The following is a 14,033-nucleotide window of genomic DNA, read 5'->3' on the forward strand; positions in this document are numbered from 1 at the left end:
GGGGCCATAGGGAGCTACTCTAGTCCTCCACTAGACTGTATGGGAGGAAGGGACCATAGGGAGCTACTCTAGTCCTCCACTAGACTGTATGGGAGGAAGGGGCCATAGGGAGTTACTCTAGTCCTCCACTAGACTGTATGGGAGGAAGGGGCCATAGGGAGGAAGGGGCCATAGGGAGGAAGGGGCCATAGGGAGCTACTCTAGTCCACCACTAGACTGTATGGGAGGAAGGGGCCATAGAGAGGAAGGGGCCATAGAGAGCTACTCTAGTCCTCCACTAGACTGTATGGGAGGAAGGGGCCATAGGGAGGAAGGGGCCATAGGGAGCTACTCTAGTCCACCACTAGACTGTATGGGAGGAAGGGGCCATAGGGACCTACTCTAGTCCTCCACTAGACTGTATGGGAGGAAGGGACCATAGGGACCTACTCTAGTCCTCCACTAGACTGTATGGGAGGAAGGGGCCATAGGGAGCTACTCTAGTCCTCCACTAGACTGTATGGGAGGAAGGGGCCATAGGAAGGAAGGGGCCATAGGGAGCTACTCTAGTCCTCCACTAGACTGTATGGGAGGAAGGGGCCATAGGGAGGAAGGGGCCATAGGGAGCTACTCTAGTCCACCACTAGACTGTATGGGAGGAAGGGGCCATAGAGAGGAAGGGGCCATAGAGAGCTACTCTAGTCTTCCACTAGACTGTATGGGAGGAAGGGGCCATAGGGAGCTACTCTAGTCCTCCACTAGACTGTATGGGAGGAAGGGGCCATAGGGAGCTACTCTAGTCCTCCACTAGACTGTATGGGAGGAAGGGGCCATAGGGAGCTACTCTAGTCCTCCACTAGACTGTATGGGAGGAAGGGGCCATAGGGAGCTACTCTAGTCCTCCACTAGACTGTATGGGAGGAAGGGGCCATAGGGAGCTACTCTAGTCCTCCACTAGACTGTATGGGAGGAAGGGGCCATAGGGAGGAAGGGGCCATAGGGAGCTACTCTAGTCCACCACTAGACTGTATGGGAGGAAGGGGCCATAGAGAGGAAGGGGCCATAGGGAGCTACTCTAGTCCTCCACTAGACTGTATGGGAGGAAGGGGCCATAGGGACCTACTCTAGTCCTCCACTAGTGTTTAGTGTTTTAGTGTCTAGTGGAGGACTAGAGTAGCTCCCTATGGCCCCTCTCTCCCTATGACCCCTTATGGGAGGAAAGCCTTTCATTGTAGGAGTGCTGATCTTTGATCAGTTTAGTGTTTTATATAATAATAAATAAGAAGGGGAACCTGATCCCAGATCAGTTTAGTATTTTATATAATAATAAATAACAAGGGGAACCTGATCCCAGATCAGTACTCCTACGGGTGCTTTGAGAATATAGGCCTGTAATGTAGAGAGGTACCACAAGGGGGCGTAGGAGGGATGTCTACTGTGTTGTAGCCTGCTACTGTGTCCATAGAGAGAGCAAGGCAGCTTCCTTACGTTGATGATGAACGGCAGAGATCGTCAACTGGAAGAAAATAATGGCCGGTGGGCAATTTTATTTATTATTTATTATTTTATTTATCTGTTTTTGGACATAAAAGACTAGGAATTCACCTCAAAATGATTTTAATTTAGGAAATCTGTTCCCAAGTAATTCCACTCATAAACAGAGAGATGTGATTTGTGTATCAATGTAATCAACATTTGAAATGATTATGTTTATATCAAATATAAAATCTGTTTGGGATTTTTTACATCAATTTGTAATCTAGAAATGAATTGGTCTTATGTTCTGGCCCTCTGACCATCCACACAAGAAGAAGATCATCTTGTAGCTGAATCTAGTTGATGATCCTTGATGTATGATTCCATGAGATTCAGGTGTGTGTGTGTGTGTGTGTGTGTGTGTGTGTGTGTGTGTGTGTGTGTGTGTGTGTGTGTGTGTGTGTGTGTGTGTGTGTGTGTGTGTGTGTGTGTGTGTGTGTGTGTGTGTGTGTATACAATGCGCACATTGCTAACGGTGGTGTGTGTGTGTGTGTGTGTGTGTGTGTGTGTGTGTGTGTGTGTGTGTGTGTGTGTGTGTGTGTGTGTGTGTGTGTGTGTGTGTATACAATGCGCACATTGCTAACGGTGGTGTGTGTGTGTGTGTGTGTGTGTGTGTGTGTGTGTGTGTGTGTGTGTGTGTGTGTGTATACAATGCGCACATTGCTAACGGTGTGTGTGTGTGTGTGTGTGTGTGTGTGTGTGTGTGTGTGTGTGTGTGTGTGTGTATACAATGCGCACATTGCTAACGGTGTGTGTGTGTGTGTGTGTGTGTGTGTGTGTGTGTGTGTGTGTGTGTGTGTGTGTGTGTGTGTGTGTGTGTGTGTGTGTGTGTGTGTGTGTGTGTATACAATGCGCACATTGCTAACGGTGTGTGTGTGTGTGTGTGTATACAATGCGCACATTGCTAACGGTGTGTGTGTGTGTGTGTGTGTGTGTGTGTGTGTGTGTGTGTGTGTGTGTGTGTGTGTGTGTGTGTGTGTGTGTGTGTATACAATGCGCACATTGCTAACGGTGTGTGTGTGTGTGTGTGTGTGTGTGTGTGTGTGTGTGTGTGTGTGTGTGTGTGTGTGTGTGTGTGTGTGTGTATACAATGTGCACATTGCTAACGGTGTGTGTGTGTGTGTGTGTGTGTGTGTGTGTGTGTGTGTGTGTACAATGCGCACATTGCTAACGGTGTGTGTGTGTGTGTGTGTGTGTGTGTGTGTGTGTGTGTGTACGATGCGCACATTGCTAACGGTGTTTAGTGTGTGTGTGTGTGTGTGTGTGTATCGCTAACCCTCCTCTCTCTCCGGTTACAGTGTGGAACCGTCTGAATACGTATGAGTACATCGTCAGACAGAGGCATCGCCAGGAGCCCAGAGACATCAGTAAAGGACTACAGGGGAACCAGGCGGCGCCTCCGAAAACCAACCTCATGAAGGTACGCTGCCCCTGGGAAATAGGAGGGACATTTATATTCACTGATGATTCTCTTTCCTTCCATCCTACCTTTCAGTTGACTTGTGGTCCTCAGTACCAAGGTACAAAATGGTTACCTTTCAGTTGACTTGTGGTCCTCAGTCTCTGGATACCAAGGTACAAAATGGCTACCTTTTCAGTTGACTTGTGGTCCTCAGTACCAAGGTACAAAATGGTTACCTTTCAGTTGACTTGTGGTCCTCAGTCTCTGGATACCAAGGTACAAAATGGCTACCTTTTCAGTTGACTTGTGGTCCTCAGTACCAAGGTACATAATGGCTACCTTTTCAGTTGACTTGTGGTCCTCAGTCTCTGGATACCAAGGGACAAAATGGCTACCTTTTCAGTTGACTTGTGGCCCTCAGTCTCTGGATACCAAGGTACAAAATGGCTACCTTTTCAGTTGACTTTGTGGTCCTCAGTCTCTGGATACCAAGGGACAAAATGGCTACCTTTTCAGTTGACTTGTGTTCCTCAGTCTCTGGATACCAAGGGACAAAATGGCTACCTGTCAGTTGACTTGTGGTCCTCAGTCTCTGGATACCAAGGGACAAAATGGCTACCTTTTCAGTTGACTTGTGGTCCTCAGTCTCTGGATACCAAGGGACAAAATGGCTACCTGTCAGTTGACTTGTGGTCCTCAGTCTCTGGATACCAAGGGACAAAATGGCTACCTGTCAGTTGACTTGTGTTCCTCAGTCTCTGGATACCAAGGGACAAAATGGCTACCTTTTCAGTTGACTTGTGTTCCTCAGTCTCTGGATACCAAGGGACAAAATGGCTACCTGTCAGTTGACTTGTGGTCCTCAGTCTCTGGATACCAAGGGACAAAATGGCTACCTTTTCAGTTGACTTGTGTTCCTCAGTCTCTGGATACCAAGGGACAAAATGGCTACCTGTCAGTTGACTTGTGGTCCTCAGTCTCTGGATACTAAGGGACAAAATGGCTACCTTTTCAGTTGACTTGTGTTCCTCAGTCTCTGGATACCAAGGGACAAAATGGCTACCTTTTCAGTTGACTTGTGTTCCTCAGTCTCTGGATACCAAGGGACAAAATGGCTACCTGTCAGTTGACTTGTGGTCCTCAGTCTCTGGATACCAAGGGACAAAATGGCTACCTGTCAGTTGACTTGTGGTCCTCAGTCTCTGGATACCAAGGGACAAAATGGCTACCTGTCAGTTGACTTGTGGTCCTCAGTCTCTGGATACCAAGGGACAAAATGGCTACCTGTCAGTTGACTTGTGGTCCTCAGTCTCTGGATACCAAGGGACAAAATGGCTACCTGTCAGTTGACTTGTGGTCCTCAGTCTCTGGATACCAAGGGACAAAATGGCTACCTGTCAGTTGACTTGTGGTCCTCAGTCTCTGGATACCAAGGTACAAAATGGCTACCTTTTCAGTTGACTTGTGGTCCTCAGTCTCTGGATACCAAGGGACAAAATGGCTACCTGTCAGTTGACTTGTGGTCCTCAGTCTCTGGATACCAAGGGACAAAATGGCTACCTGTCAGTTGACTTGTGGTCCTCAGTCTCTGGATACCAAGGGACAAAATGGCTACCTTTTCAGTTGACTTGTGTTCCTCAGTCTCTGGATACCAAGGGACAAAATGGCTACCTGTCAGTTGACTTGTGGTCCTCAGTCTCTGGATACCAAGGGACAAAATGGCTACCTTTTCAGTTGACTTGTGTTCCTCAGTCTCTGGATACCAAGGGACAAAATGGCTACCTGTCAGTTGACTTGTGGTCCTCAGTACCAAGGGACAAAATGGTTACCTTTTCAGTTGACTTGTGGTCCTCAGTCTCTGGATACCAAGGGACAAAATGGCTACCTTTTCAGTTGACTTGTGGTCCTCAGTCTCTGGATACCAAGGGACAAAATGGTTACCTTTTCAGTTGACTTGTGGTCCTCAGTCTCTGGATACCAAGGGACAAAATGGCTACCTTTTCAGTTGACTTGTGGTCCTCAGTCTCTGGATACCAAGGGACAAAATGGCTACCTTTTCAGTTGACTTGTGGTCCTCAGTCTCTGGATACCAAGGGACAAAATGGCTACCTGTCAGTTGACTTGTGGTCCTCAGTCTCTGGATACCAAGGGACAAAATGGCTACCTTTTCAGTTGACTTGTGTTCCTCAGTCTCTGGATACCAAGGGACAAAATGGCTACCTGTCAGTTGACTTGTGGTCCTCAGTCTCTGGATACCAAGGGACAAAATGGCTACCTTTTCAGTTGACTTGTGTTCCTCAGTCTCTGGATACCAAGGGACAAAATGGCTACCTGTCAGTTGACTTGTGGTCCTCAGTCTCTGGATACCAAGGGACAAAATGGCTACCTTTTCAGTTGACTTGTGTTCCTCAGTCTCTGGATACCAAGGGACAAAATGGCTACCTTTTCAGTTGACTTGTGTTCCTCAGTCTCTGGATACCAAGGTACAAAATGGCTACCTGTCAGTTGACTTGTGGTCCTCAGTCTCTGGATACCAAGGGACAAAATGGCTACCTTTTCAGTTGACTTGTGGTCCTCAGTCTCTGGATACCAAGGGACAAAATGGCTACCTGTCAGTTGACTTGTGGTCCTCAGTCTCTGGATACCAAGGGACAAAATGGCTACCTGTCAGTTGACTTGTGGTCCTCAGTCTCTGGATACCAAGGGACAAAATGGCTACCTGTCAGTTGACTTGTGGTCCTCAGTCTCTGGATACCAAGGGACAAAATGGCTACCTGTCAGTTGACTTGTGGTCCTCAGTCTCTGGATACCAAGGTACAAAATGGCTACCTTTTCAGTTGACTTGTGGTCCTCAGTCTCTGGATACCAAGGGACAAAATGGCTACCTGTCAGTTGACTTGTGGTCCTCAGTCTCTGGATACCAAGGGACAAAATGGCTACCTGTCAGTTGACTTGTGGTCCTCAGTCTCTGGATACCAAGGGACAAAATGGCTACCTTTTCAGTTGACTTGTGTTCCTCAGTCTCTGGATACCAAGGGACAAAATGGCTACCTGTCAGTTGACTTGTGGTCCTCAGTCTCTGGATACCAAGGGACAAAATGGCTACCTTTTCAGTTGACTTGTGTTCCTCAGTCTCTGGATACCAAGGGACAAAATGGCTACCTGTCAGTTGACTTGTGGTCCTCAGTCTCTGGATACCAAGGGACAAAATGGCTACCTTTTCAGTTGACTTGTGTTCCTCAGTCTCTGGATACCAAGGGACAAAATGGCTACCTTTTCAGTTGACTTGTGGTCCTCAGTCTCTGGATACCAAGGGACAAAATGGCTACCTGTCAGTTGACTTGTGTTCCTCAGTCTCTGGATACCAAGGGACAAAATGGCTACCTGTCAGTTGACTTGTGGTCCTCAGTCTCTGGATACCAAGGGACAAAATGGCTACCTGTCAGTTGACTTGTGGTCCTCAGTCTCTGGATACCAAGGGACAAAATGGCTACCTGTCAGTTGACTTGTGGTCCTCAGTCTCTGGATACCAAGGGACAAAATGGCTACCTGTCAGTTGACTTGTGGTCCTCAGTCTCTGGATACCAAGGGACAAAATGGCTACCTGTCAGTTGACTTGTGGTCCTCAGTCTCTGGATACCAAGGGACAAAATGGCTACCTGTCAGTTGACTTGTGGTCCTCAGTCTCTGGATACCAAGGTACAAAATGGCTACCTTTTCAGTTGACTTGTGGTCCTCAGTCTCTGGATACCAAGGGACAAAATGGCTACCTGTCAGTTGACTTGTGGTCCTCAGTCTCTGGATACCAAGGGACAAAATGGCTACCTCTCAGTTGACTTGTGGTCCTCAGTCTCTGGATACCAAGGGACAAAATGGCTACCTTTTCAGTTGACTTGTGTTCCTCAGTCTCTGGATACCAAGGGACAAAATGGCTACCTGTCAGTTGACTTGTGGTCCTCAGTCTCTGGATACCAAGGGACAAAATGGCTACCTTTTCAGTTGACTTGTGTTCCTCAGTCTCTGGATACCAAGGGACAAAATGGCTACCTGTCAGTTGACTTGTGGTCCTCAGTCTCTGGATACCAAGGGACAAAATGGCTACCTTTTCAGTTGACTTGTGTTCCTCAGTCTCTGGATACCAAGGGACAAAATGGCTACCTTTTCAGTTGACTTGTGTTCCTCAGTCTCTGGATACCAAGGGACAAAATGGCTACCTGTCAGTTGACTTGTGGTCCTCAGTCTCTGGATACCAAGGGACAAAATGGCTACCTGTCAGTTGACTTGTGGTCCTCAGTCTCTGGATACCAAGGGACAAAATGGCTACCTGTCAGTTGACTTGTGGTCCTCAGTCTCTGGATACCAAGGGACAAAATGGCTACCTGTCAGTTGACTTGTGGTCCTCAGTCTCTGGATACCAAGGGACAAAATGGCTACCTGTCAGTTGACTTGTGGTCCTCAGTCTCTGGATACCAAGGGACAAAATGGCTACCTGTCAGTTGACTTGTGGTCCTCAGTCTCTGGATACCAAGGGACAAAATGGCTACCTTTTCAGTTGACTTTGTGGTCCTCAGTCTCTGGATACCAAGGGACAAAATGGCTACCTGTCAGTTGACTTGTGGTCCTCAGTCTCTGGATACCAAGGGACAAAATGGCTACCTTTTCAGTTGACTTGAGGTCCTCAGTCTCTGGATACCAAGGTACAAAAGGGCTACCTGTCAGTTGACTTGTGGTCCTCAGTCTCTGGATATCAAGGGACAAAATGGCTACCTTTTCAGTTGACTTGTGGTCCTCAGTCTCTGGATACCAAAGGACAAAATGGCTACCTGTCAGTTGACTTGTGGTCCTCAGTCTCTGGATACCAAGGGACAAAATGGCTACCTGTCAGTTGACTTGTGGTCCTCAGTCTCTGGATACCAAGGTACAAAATGGTTACCTTTTCAGTTGACTTGAGGTCCTCAGTCTCTGGATACCAAGGGACAAAATGGTTACCTTTTCAGTTGACTTGAGGTCCTCAGTCTCTGGATATCAAGGGACAAAATGGCTACCTTTTCAGTTGACTTGAGGTCCTCAGTCTCTGGATACCAAGGTACAAAATGGCTACCTGTCAGTTGACTTGTGGTCCTCAGTCTCTGGATACCAAGGGACAAAATGGCTACCTTTTCAGTTGACTTGTGGTCCTCAGTCTCTGGATACCAAGGTACAAAATAGCTACCTTTTCAGTTGACTTGTGGTCCTCAGTACCAAGGTACAAAATGGCTACCTTTTCAGTTGACTTGTGGTCCTCAGTACCAAGGTACAAAATAGCTACCTTTTCAGTTGACTTGTGGTCCTCAGTACCAAGGTACAAAATGGTTACCTTTTCAGTTGACTTGTGTTCCTCAGTCTCTGGATACCAAGGGACAAAATGGCTACCTGTCAGTTGACTTGTGGTCCTCAGTCTCTGGATACCAAGGGACAAAATGGCTACCTTTTCAGTTGACTTTGTGGTCCTCAGTCTCTGGATACCAAGGGACAAAATGGCTACCTGTCAGTTGACTTGTGGTCCTCAGTCTCTGGATACCAAGGGACAAAATGGCTACCTTTTCAGTTGACTTGAGGTCCTCAGTCTCTGGATACCAAGGTACAAAAGGGCTACCTGTCAGTTGACTTGTGGTCCTCAGTCTCTGGATATCAAGGGACAAAATGGCTACCTTTTCAGTTGACTTGTGGTCCTCAGTCTCTGGATACCAAAGGACAAAATGGCTACCTGTCAGTTGACTTGTGGTCCTCAGTACCAAGGGACAAAATGGCTACCTTTTCAGTTGACTTGAGGTCCTCAGTCTCTGGATACCAAGGTACAAAATGGCTACCTGTCAGTTGACTTGTGGTCCTCAGTCTCTGGATACCAAGGGACAAAATGGCTACCTTTTCAGTTGACTTGTGGTCCTCAGTCTCTGGATACCAAGGGACAAAATGGCTACCTGTCAGTTGACTTGTGGTCCTCAGTCTCTGGATACCAAGGGACAAAATGGCTACCTGTCAGTTGACTTGTGGTCCTCAGTCTCTGGATACCAAGGGACAAAATGGCTACCTGTCAGTTGACTTGTGGTCCTCAGTCTCTGGATACCAAGGGACAAAATGGCTACCTGTCAGTTGTCTTGTGGTCCTCAGTCTCTGGATACCAAGGTACAAAATGGCTACCTTTTCAGTTGACTTGTGGTCCTCAGTCTCTGGATACCAAGGGACAAAATGGCTACCTGTCAGTTGACTTGTGGTCCTCAGTCTCTGGATACCAAGGGACAAAATGGCTACCTGTCAGTTGACTTGTGGTCCTCAGTCTCTGGATACCAAGGGACAAAATGGCTACCTGTCAGTTGACTTGTGGTCCTCAGTCTCTGGATACCAAGGTACAAAATGGCTACCTTTTCAGTTGACTTGTGGTCCTCAGTCTCTGGATACCAAGGGACAAAATGGCTACCTGTCAGTTGACTTGTGGTCCTCAGTCTCTGGATACCAAGGGACAAAATGGCTACCTGTCAGTTGACTTGTGGTCCTCAGTCTCTGGATACCAAGGGACAAAATGGCTACCTTTTCAGTTGACTTGTGTTCCTCAGTCTCTGGATACCAAGGTACAAAATGGTTACCTTTTCAGTTGACTTGAGGTCCTCAGTCTCTGGATACCAAGGGACAAAATGGTTACCTTTTCAGTTGACTTGAGGTCCTCAGTCTCTGGATATCAAGGGACAAAATGGCTACCTTTTCAGTTGACTTGAGGTCCTCAGTCTCTGGATACCAAGGTACAAAATGGCTACCTGTCAGTTGACTTGTGGTCCTCAGTCTCTGGATACCAAGGGACAAAATGGCTACCTTTTCAGTTGACTTGTGGTCCTCAGTCTCTGGATACCAAGGTACAAAATAGCTACCTTTTCAGTTGACTTGTGGTCCTCAGTACCAAGGTACAAAATGGCTACCTTTTCAGTTGACTTGTGGTCCTCAGTACCAAGGTACAAAATAGCTACCTTTTCAGTTGACTTGTGGTCCTCAGTACCAAGGTACAAAATGGTTACCTTTTCAGTTGACTTGTGTTCCTCAGTCTCTGGATACCAAGGGACAAAATGGCTACCTGTCAGTTGACTTGTGGTCCTCAGTCTCTGGATACCAAGGGACAAAATGGCTACCTTTTCAGTTGACTTTGTGGTCCTCAGTCTCTGGATACCAAGGGACAAAATGGCTACCTGTCAGTTGACTTGTGGTCCTCAGTCTCTGGATACCAAGGGACAAAATGGCTACCTTTTCAGTTGACTTGAGGTCCTCAGTCTCTGGATACCAAGGTACAAAAGGGCTATCTGTCAGTTGACTTGTGGTCCTCAGTCTCTGGATATCAAGGGACAAAATGGCTACCTTTTCAGTTGACTTGTGGTCCTCAGTCTCTGGATACCAAAGGACAAAATGGCTACCTGTCAGTTGACTTGTGGTCCTCAGTACCAAGGGACAAAATGGCTACCTTTTCAGTTGACTTGAGGTCCTCAGTCTCTGGATACCAAGGTACAAAATGGCTACCTGTCAGTTGACTTGTGGTCCTCAGTCTCTGGATACCAAGGGACAAAATGGCTACCTTTTCAGTTGACTTGTGGTCCTCAGTCTCTGGATACCAAGGGACAAAATGGCTACCTGTCAGTTGACTTGTGGTCCTCAGTCTCTGGATACCAAGGGACAAAATGGCTACCTGTCAGTTGACTTGTGGTCCTCAGTCTCTGGATACCAAGGGACAAAATGGCTACCTGTCAGTTGACTTGTGGTCCTCAGTCTCTGGATACCAAGGGACAAAATGGCTACCTGTCAGTTGACTTGTGGTCCTCAGTCTCTGGATACCAAGGTACAAAATGGCTACCTTTTCAGTTGACTTGTGGTCCTCAGTCTCTGGATACCAAGGGACAAAATGGCTACCTGTCAGTTGACTTGTGGTCCTCAGTCTCTGGATACCAAGGGACAAAATGGCTACCTGTCAGTTGACTTGTGGTCCTCAGTCTCTGGATACCAAGGGACAAAATGGCTACCTTTTCAGTTGACTTGTGTTCCTCAGTCTCTGGATACCAAGGGACAAAATGGCTACCTGTCAGTTGACTTGTGGTCCTCAGTCTCTGGATACCAAGGGACAAAATGGCTACCTTTTCAGTTGACTTGTGTTCCTCAGTCTCTGGATACCAAGGGACAAAATGGCTACCTGTCAGTTGACTTGTGGTCCTCAGTCTCTGGATACCAAGGGACAAAATGGCTACCTTTTCAGTTGACTTGTGTTCCTCAGTCTCTGGATACCAAGGGACAAAATGGCTACCTTTTCAGTTGACTTGTGTTCCTCAGTCTCTGGATACCAAGGGACAAAATGGCTACCTGTCAGTTGACTTGTGGTCCTCAGTCTCTGGATACCAAGGGACAAAATGGCTACCTGTCAGTTGACTTGTGGTCCTCAGTCTCTGGATACCAAGGGACAAAATGGCTACCTGTCAGTTGACTTGTGGTCCTCAGTCTCTGGATACCAAGGGACAAAATGGCTACCTGTCAGTTGACTTGTGGTCCTCAGTCTCTGGATACCAAGGGACAAAATGGCTACCTGTCAGTTGACTTGTGGTCCTCAGTCTCTGGATACCAAGGGACAAAATGGCTACCTGTCAGTTGACTTGTGGTCCTCAGTCTCTGGATACCAAGGTACAAAATGGCTACCTTTTCAGTTGACTTGTGGTCCTCAGTCTCTGGATACCAAGGGACAAAATGGCTACCTGTCAGTTGACTTGTGGTCCTCAGTCTCTGGATACCAAGGGACAAAATGGCTACCTCTCAGTTGACTTGTGGTCCTCAGTCTCTGGATACCAAGGGACAAAATGGCTACCTTTTCAGTTGACTTGTGTTCCTCAGTCTCTGGATACCAAGGGACAAAATGGCTACCTGTCAGTTGACTTGTGGTCCTCAGTCTCTGGATACCAAGGGACAAAATGGCTACCTTTTCAGTTGACTTGTGTTCCTCAGTCTCTGGATACCAAGGGACAAAATGGCTACCTGTCAGTTGACTTGTGGTCCTCAGTCTCTGGATACCAAGGGACAAAATGGCTACCTTTTCAGTTGACTTGTGTTCCTCAGTCTCTGGATACCAAGGGACAAAATGGCTACCTTTTCAGTTGACTTGTGTTCCTCAGTCTCTGGATACCAAGGGACAAAATGGCTACCTGTCAGTTGACTTGTGGTCCTCAGTCTCTGGATACCAAGGGACAAAATGGCTACCTGTCAGTTGACTTGTGGTCCTCAGTCTCTGGATACCAAGGGACAAAATGGCTACCTGTCAGTTGACTTGTGGTCCTCAGTCTCTGGATACCAAGGGACAAAATGGCTACCTGTCAGTTGACTTGTGGTCCTCAGTCTCTGGATACCAAGGGACAAAATGGCTACCTGTCAGTTGACTTGTGGTCCTCAGTCTCTGGATACCAAGGGACAAAATGGCTACCTGTCAGTTGACTTGTGGTCCTCAGTCTCTGGATACCAAGGGACAAAATGGTTACCTTTTCAGTTGACTTGAGGTCCTCAGTCTCTGGATATCAAGGGACAAAATGGCTACCTTTTCAGTTGACTTGAGGTCCTCAGTCTCTGGATACCAAGGTACAAAATAGCTACCTTTTCAGTTGACTTGTGGTCCTCAGTACCAAGGTACAAAATGGCTACCTTTTCAGTTGACTTGTGGTCCTCAGTACCAAGGTACAAAATAGCTACCTTTTCAGTTGACTTGTGGTCCTCAGTACCAAGGTACAAAATGGTTACCTTTTCAGTTGACTTGTGTTCCTCAGTCTCTGGATACCAAGGGACAAAATGGCTACCTGTCAGTTGACTTGTGGTCCTCAGTCTCTGGATACCAAGGGACAAAATGGCTACCTTTTCAGTTGACTTTGTGGTCCTCAGTCTCTGGATACCAAGGGACAAAATGGCTACCTGTCAGTTGACTTGTGGTCCTCAGTCTCTGGATACCAAGGGACAAAATGGCTACCTTTTCAGTTGACTTGAGGTCCTCAGTCTCTGGATACCAAGGTACAAAAGGGCTACCTGTCAGTTGACTTGTGGTCCTCAGTCTCTGGATATCAAGGGACAAAATGGCTACCTTTTCAGTTGACTTGTGGTCCTCAGTCTCTGGATACCAAAGGACAAAATGGCTACCTGTCAGTTGACTTGTGGTCCTCAGTCTCTGGATACCAAGGGACAAAATGGCTACCTGTCAGTTGACTTGTGGTCCTCAGTCTCTGGATACCAAGGTACAAAATGGTTACCTTTTCAGTTGACTTGAGGTCCTCAGTCTCTGGATACCAAGGGACAAAATGGTTACCTTTTCAGTTGACTTGAGGTCCTCAGTCTCTGGATATCAAGGGACAAAATGGCTACCTTTTCAGTTGACTTGAGGTCCTCAGTCTCTGGATACCAAGGTACAAAATGGCTACCTGTCAGTTGACTTGTGGTCCTCAGTCTCTGGATACCAAGGGACAAAATGGCTACCTTTTCAGTTGACTTGTGGTCCTCAGTCTCTGGATACCAAGGTACAAAATAGCTACCTTTTCAGTTGACTTGTGGTCCTCAGTACCAAGGTACAAAATGGCTACCTTTTCAGTTGACTTGTGGTCCTCAGTACCAAGGTACAAAATAGCTACCTTTTCAGTTGACTTGTGGTCCTCAGTACCAAGGTACAAAATGGTTACCTTTTCAGTTGACTTGTGGTCCTCAGTCTCTGGATACCAAGGGACAAAATGGCTACCTTTCAGTTGACTTGTGGTACTCAGTCTCTGGATATCAAGGGACAAAATGGCTACCTTTTCAGTTGACTTGTGGTCCTCAGTACCAAGGGACAAAAGGGCTACCTTTTCAGTTGACTTGTGGTCCTCAGTCTATGGATACCAAGGTACAAAAGGGCTACCTTTTCAGTTGACTTGTGATCCTCAGTCTCTGGATACCAAGGTACAAAATGGCTACCTTTTCAGTTGACTTGTGGTCCTCAGTCTCTGGATACCAAGGGACAAAATGGCTACCTTTTCAGTTGACTTTGTGGTCCTCAGTCTCTGGATACCAAGGGACAAAATGGCTACCTTTTCAGTTGACTTGTGGTCCT

General features: G+C 47.1%; 1 protein-coding gene across 1 annotated transcript in view; it reads left to right on the forward strand.

Moving 5' to 3' along the window:
- Positions 1-14,033, forward strand: part of LOC129854507 (palmitoyltransferase ZDHHC1-like) — a 51,357-nt gene that overhangs the window by 14,103 nt on the left and 23,221 nt on the right. Inside the window, exon 6 of the mRNA XM_055921624.1 lies at positions 2,814-2,935. Coding sequence (XP_055777599.1) covers positions 2,814-2,935 — 122 coding nt within the window. The remainder of the gene's footprint in view (positions 1-2,813; positions 2,936-14,033) is intronic.

The sequence above is a fragment of the Salvelinus fontinalis genome, chromosome 4, assembly GCF_029448725.1.
Source record: "Salvelinus fontinalis isolate EN_2023a chromosome 4, ASM2944872v1, whole genome shotgun sequence".
In the NCBI taxonomy this organism is placed as follows: domain Eukaryota; kingdom Metazoa; phylum Chordata; class Actinopteri; order Salmoniformes; family Salmonidae; genus Salvelinus; species Salvelinus fontinalis.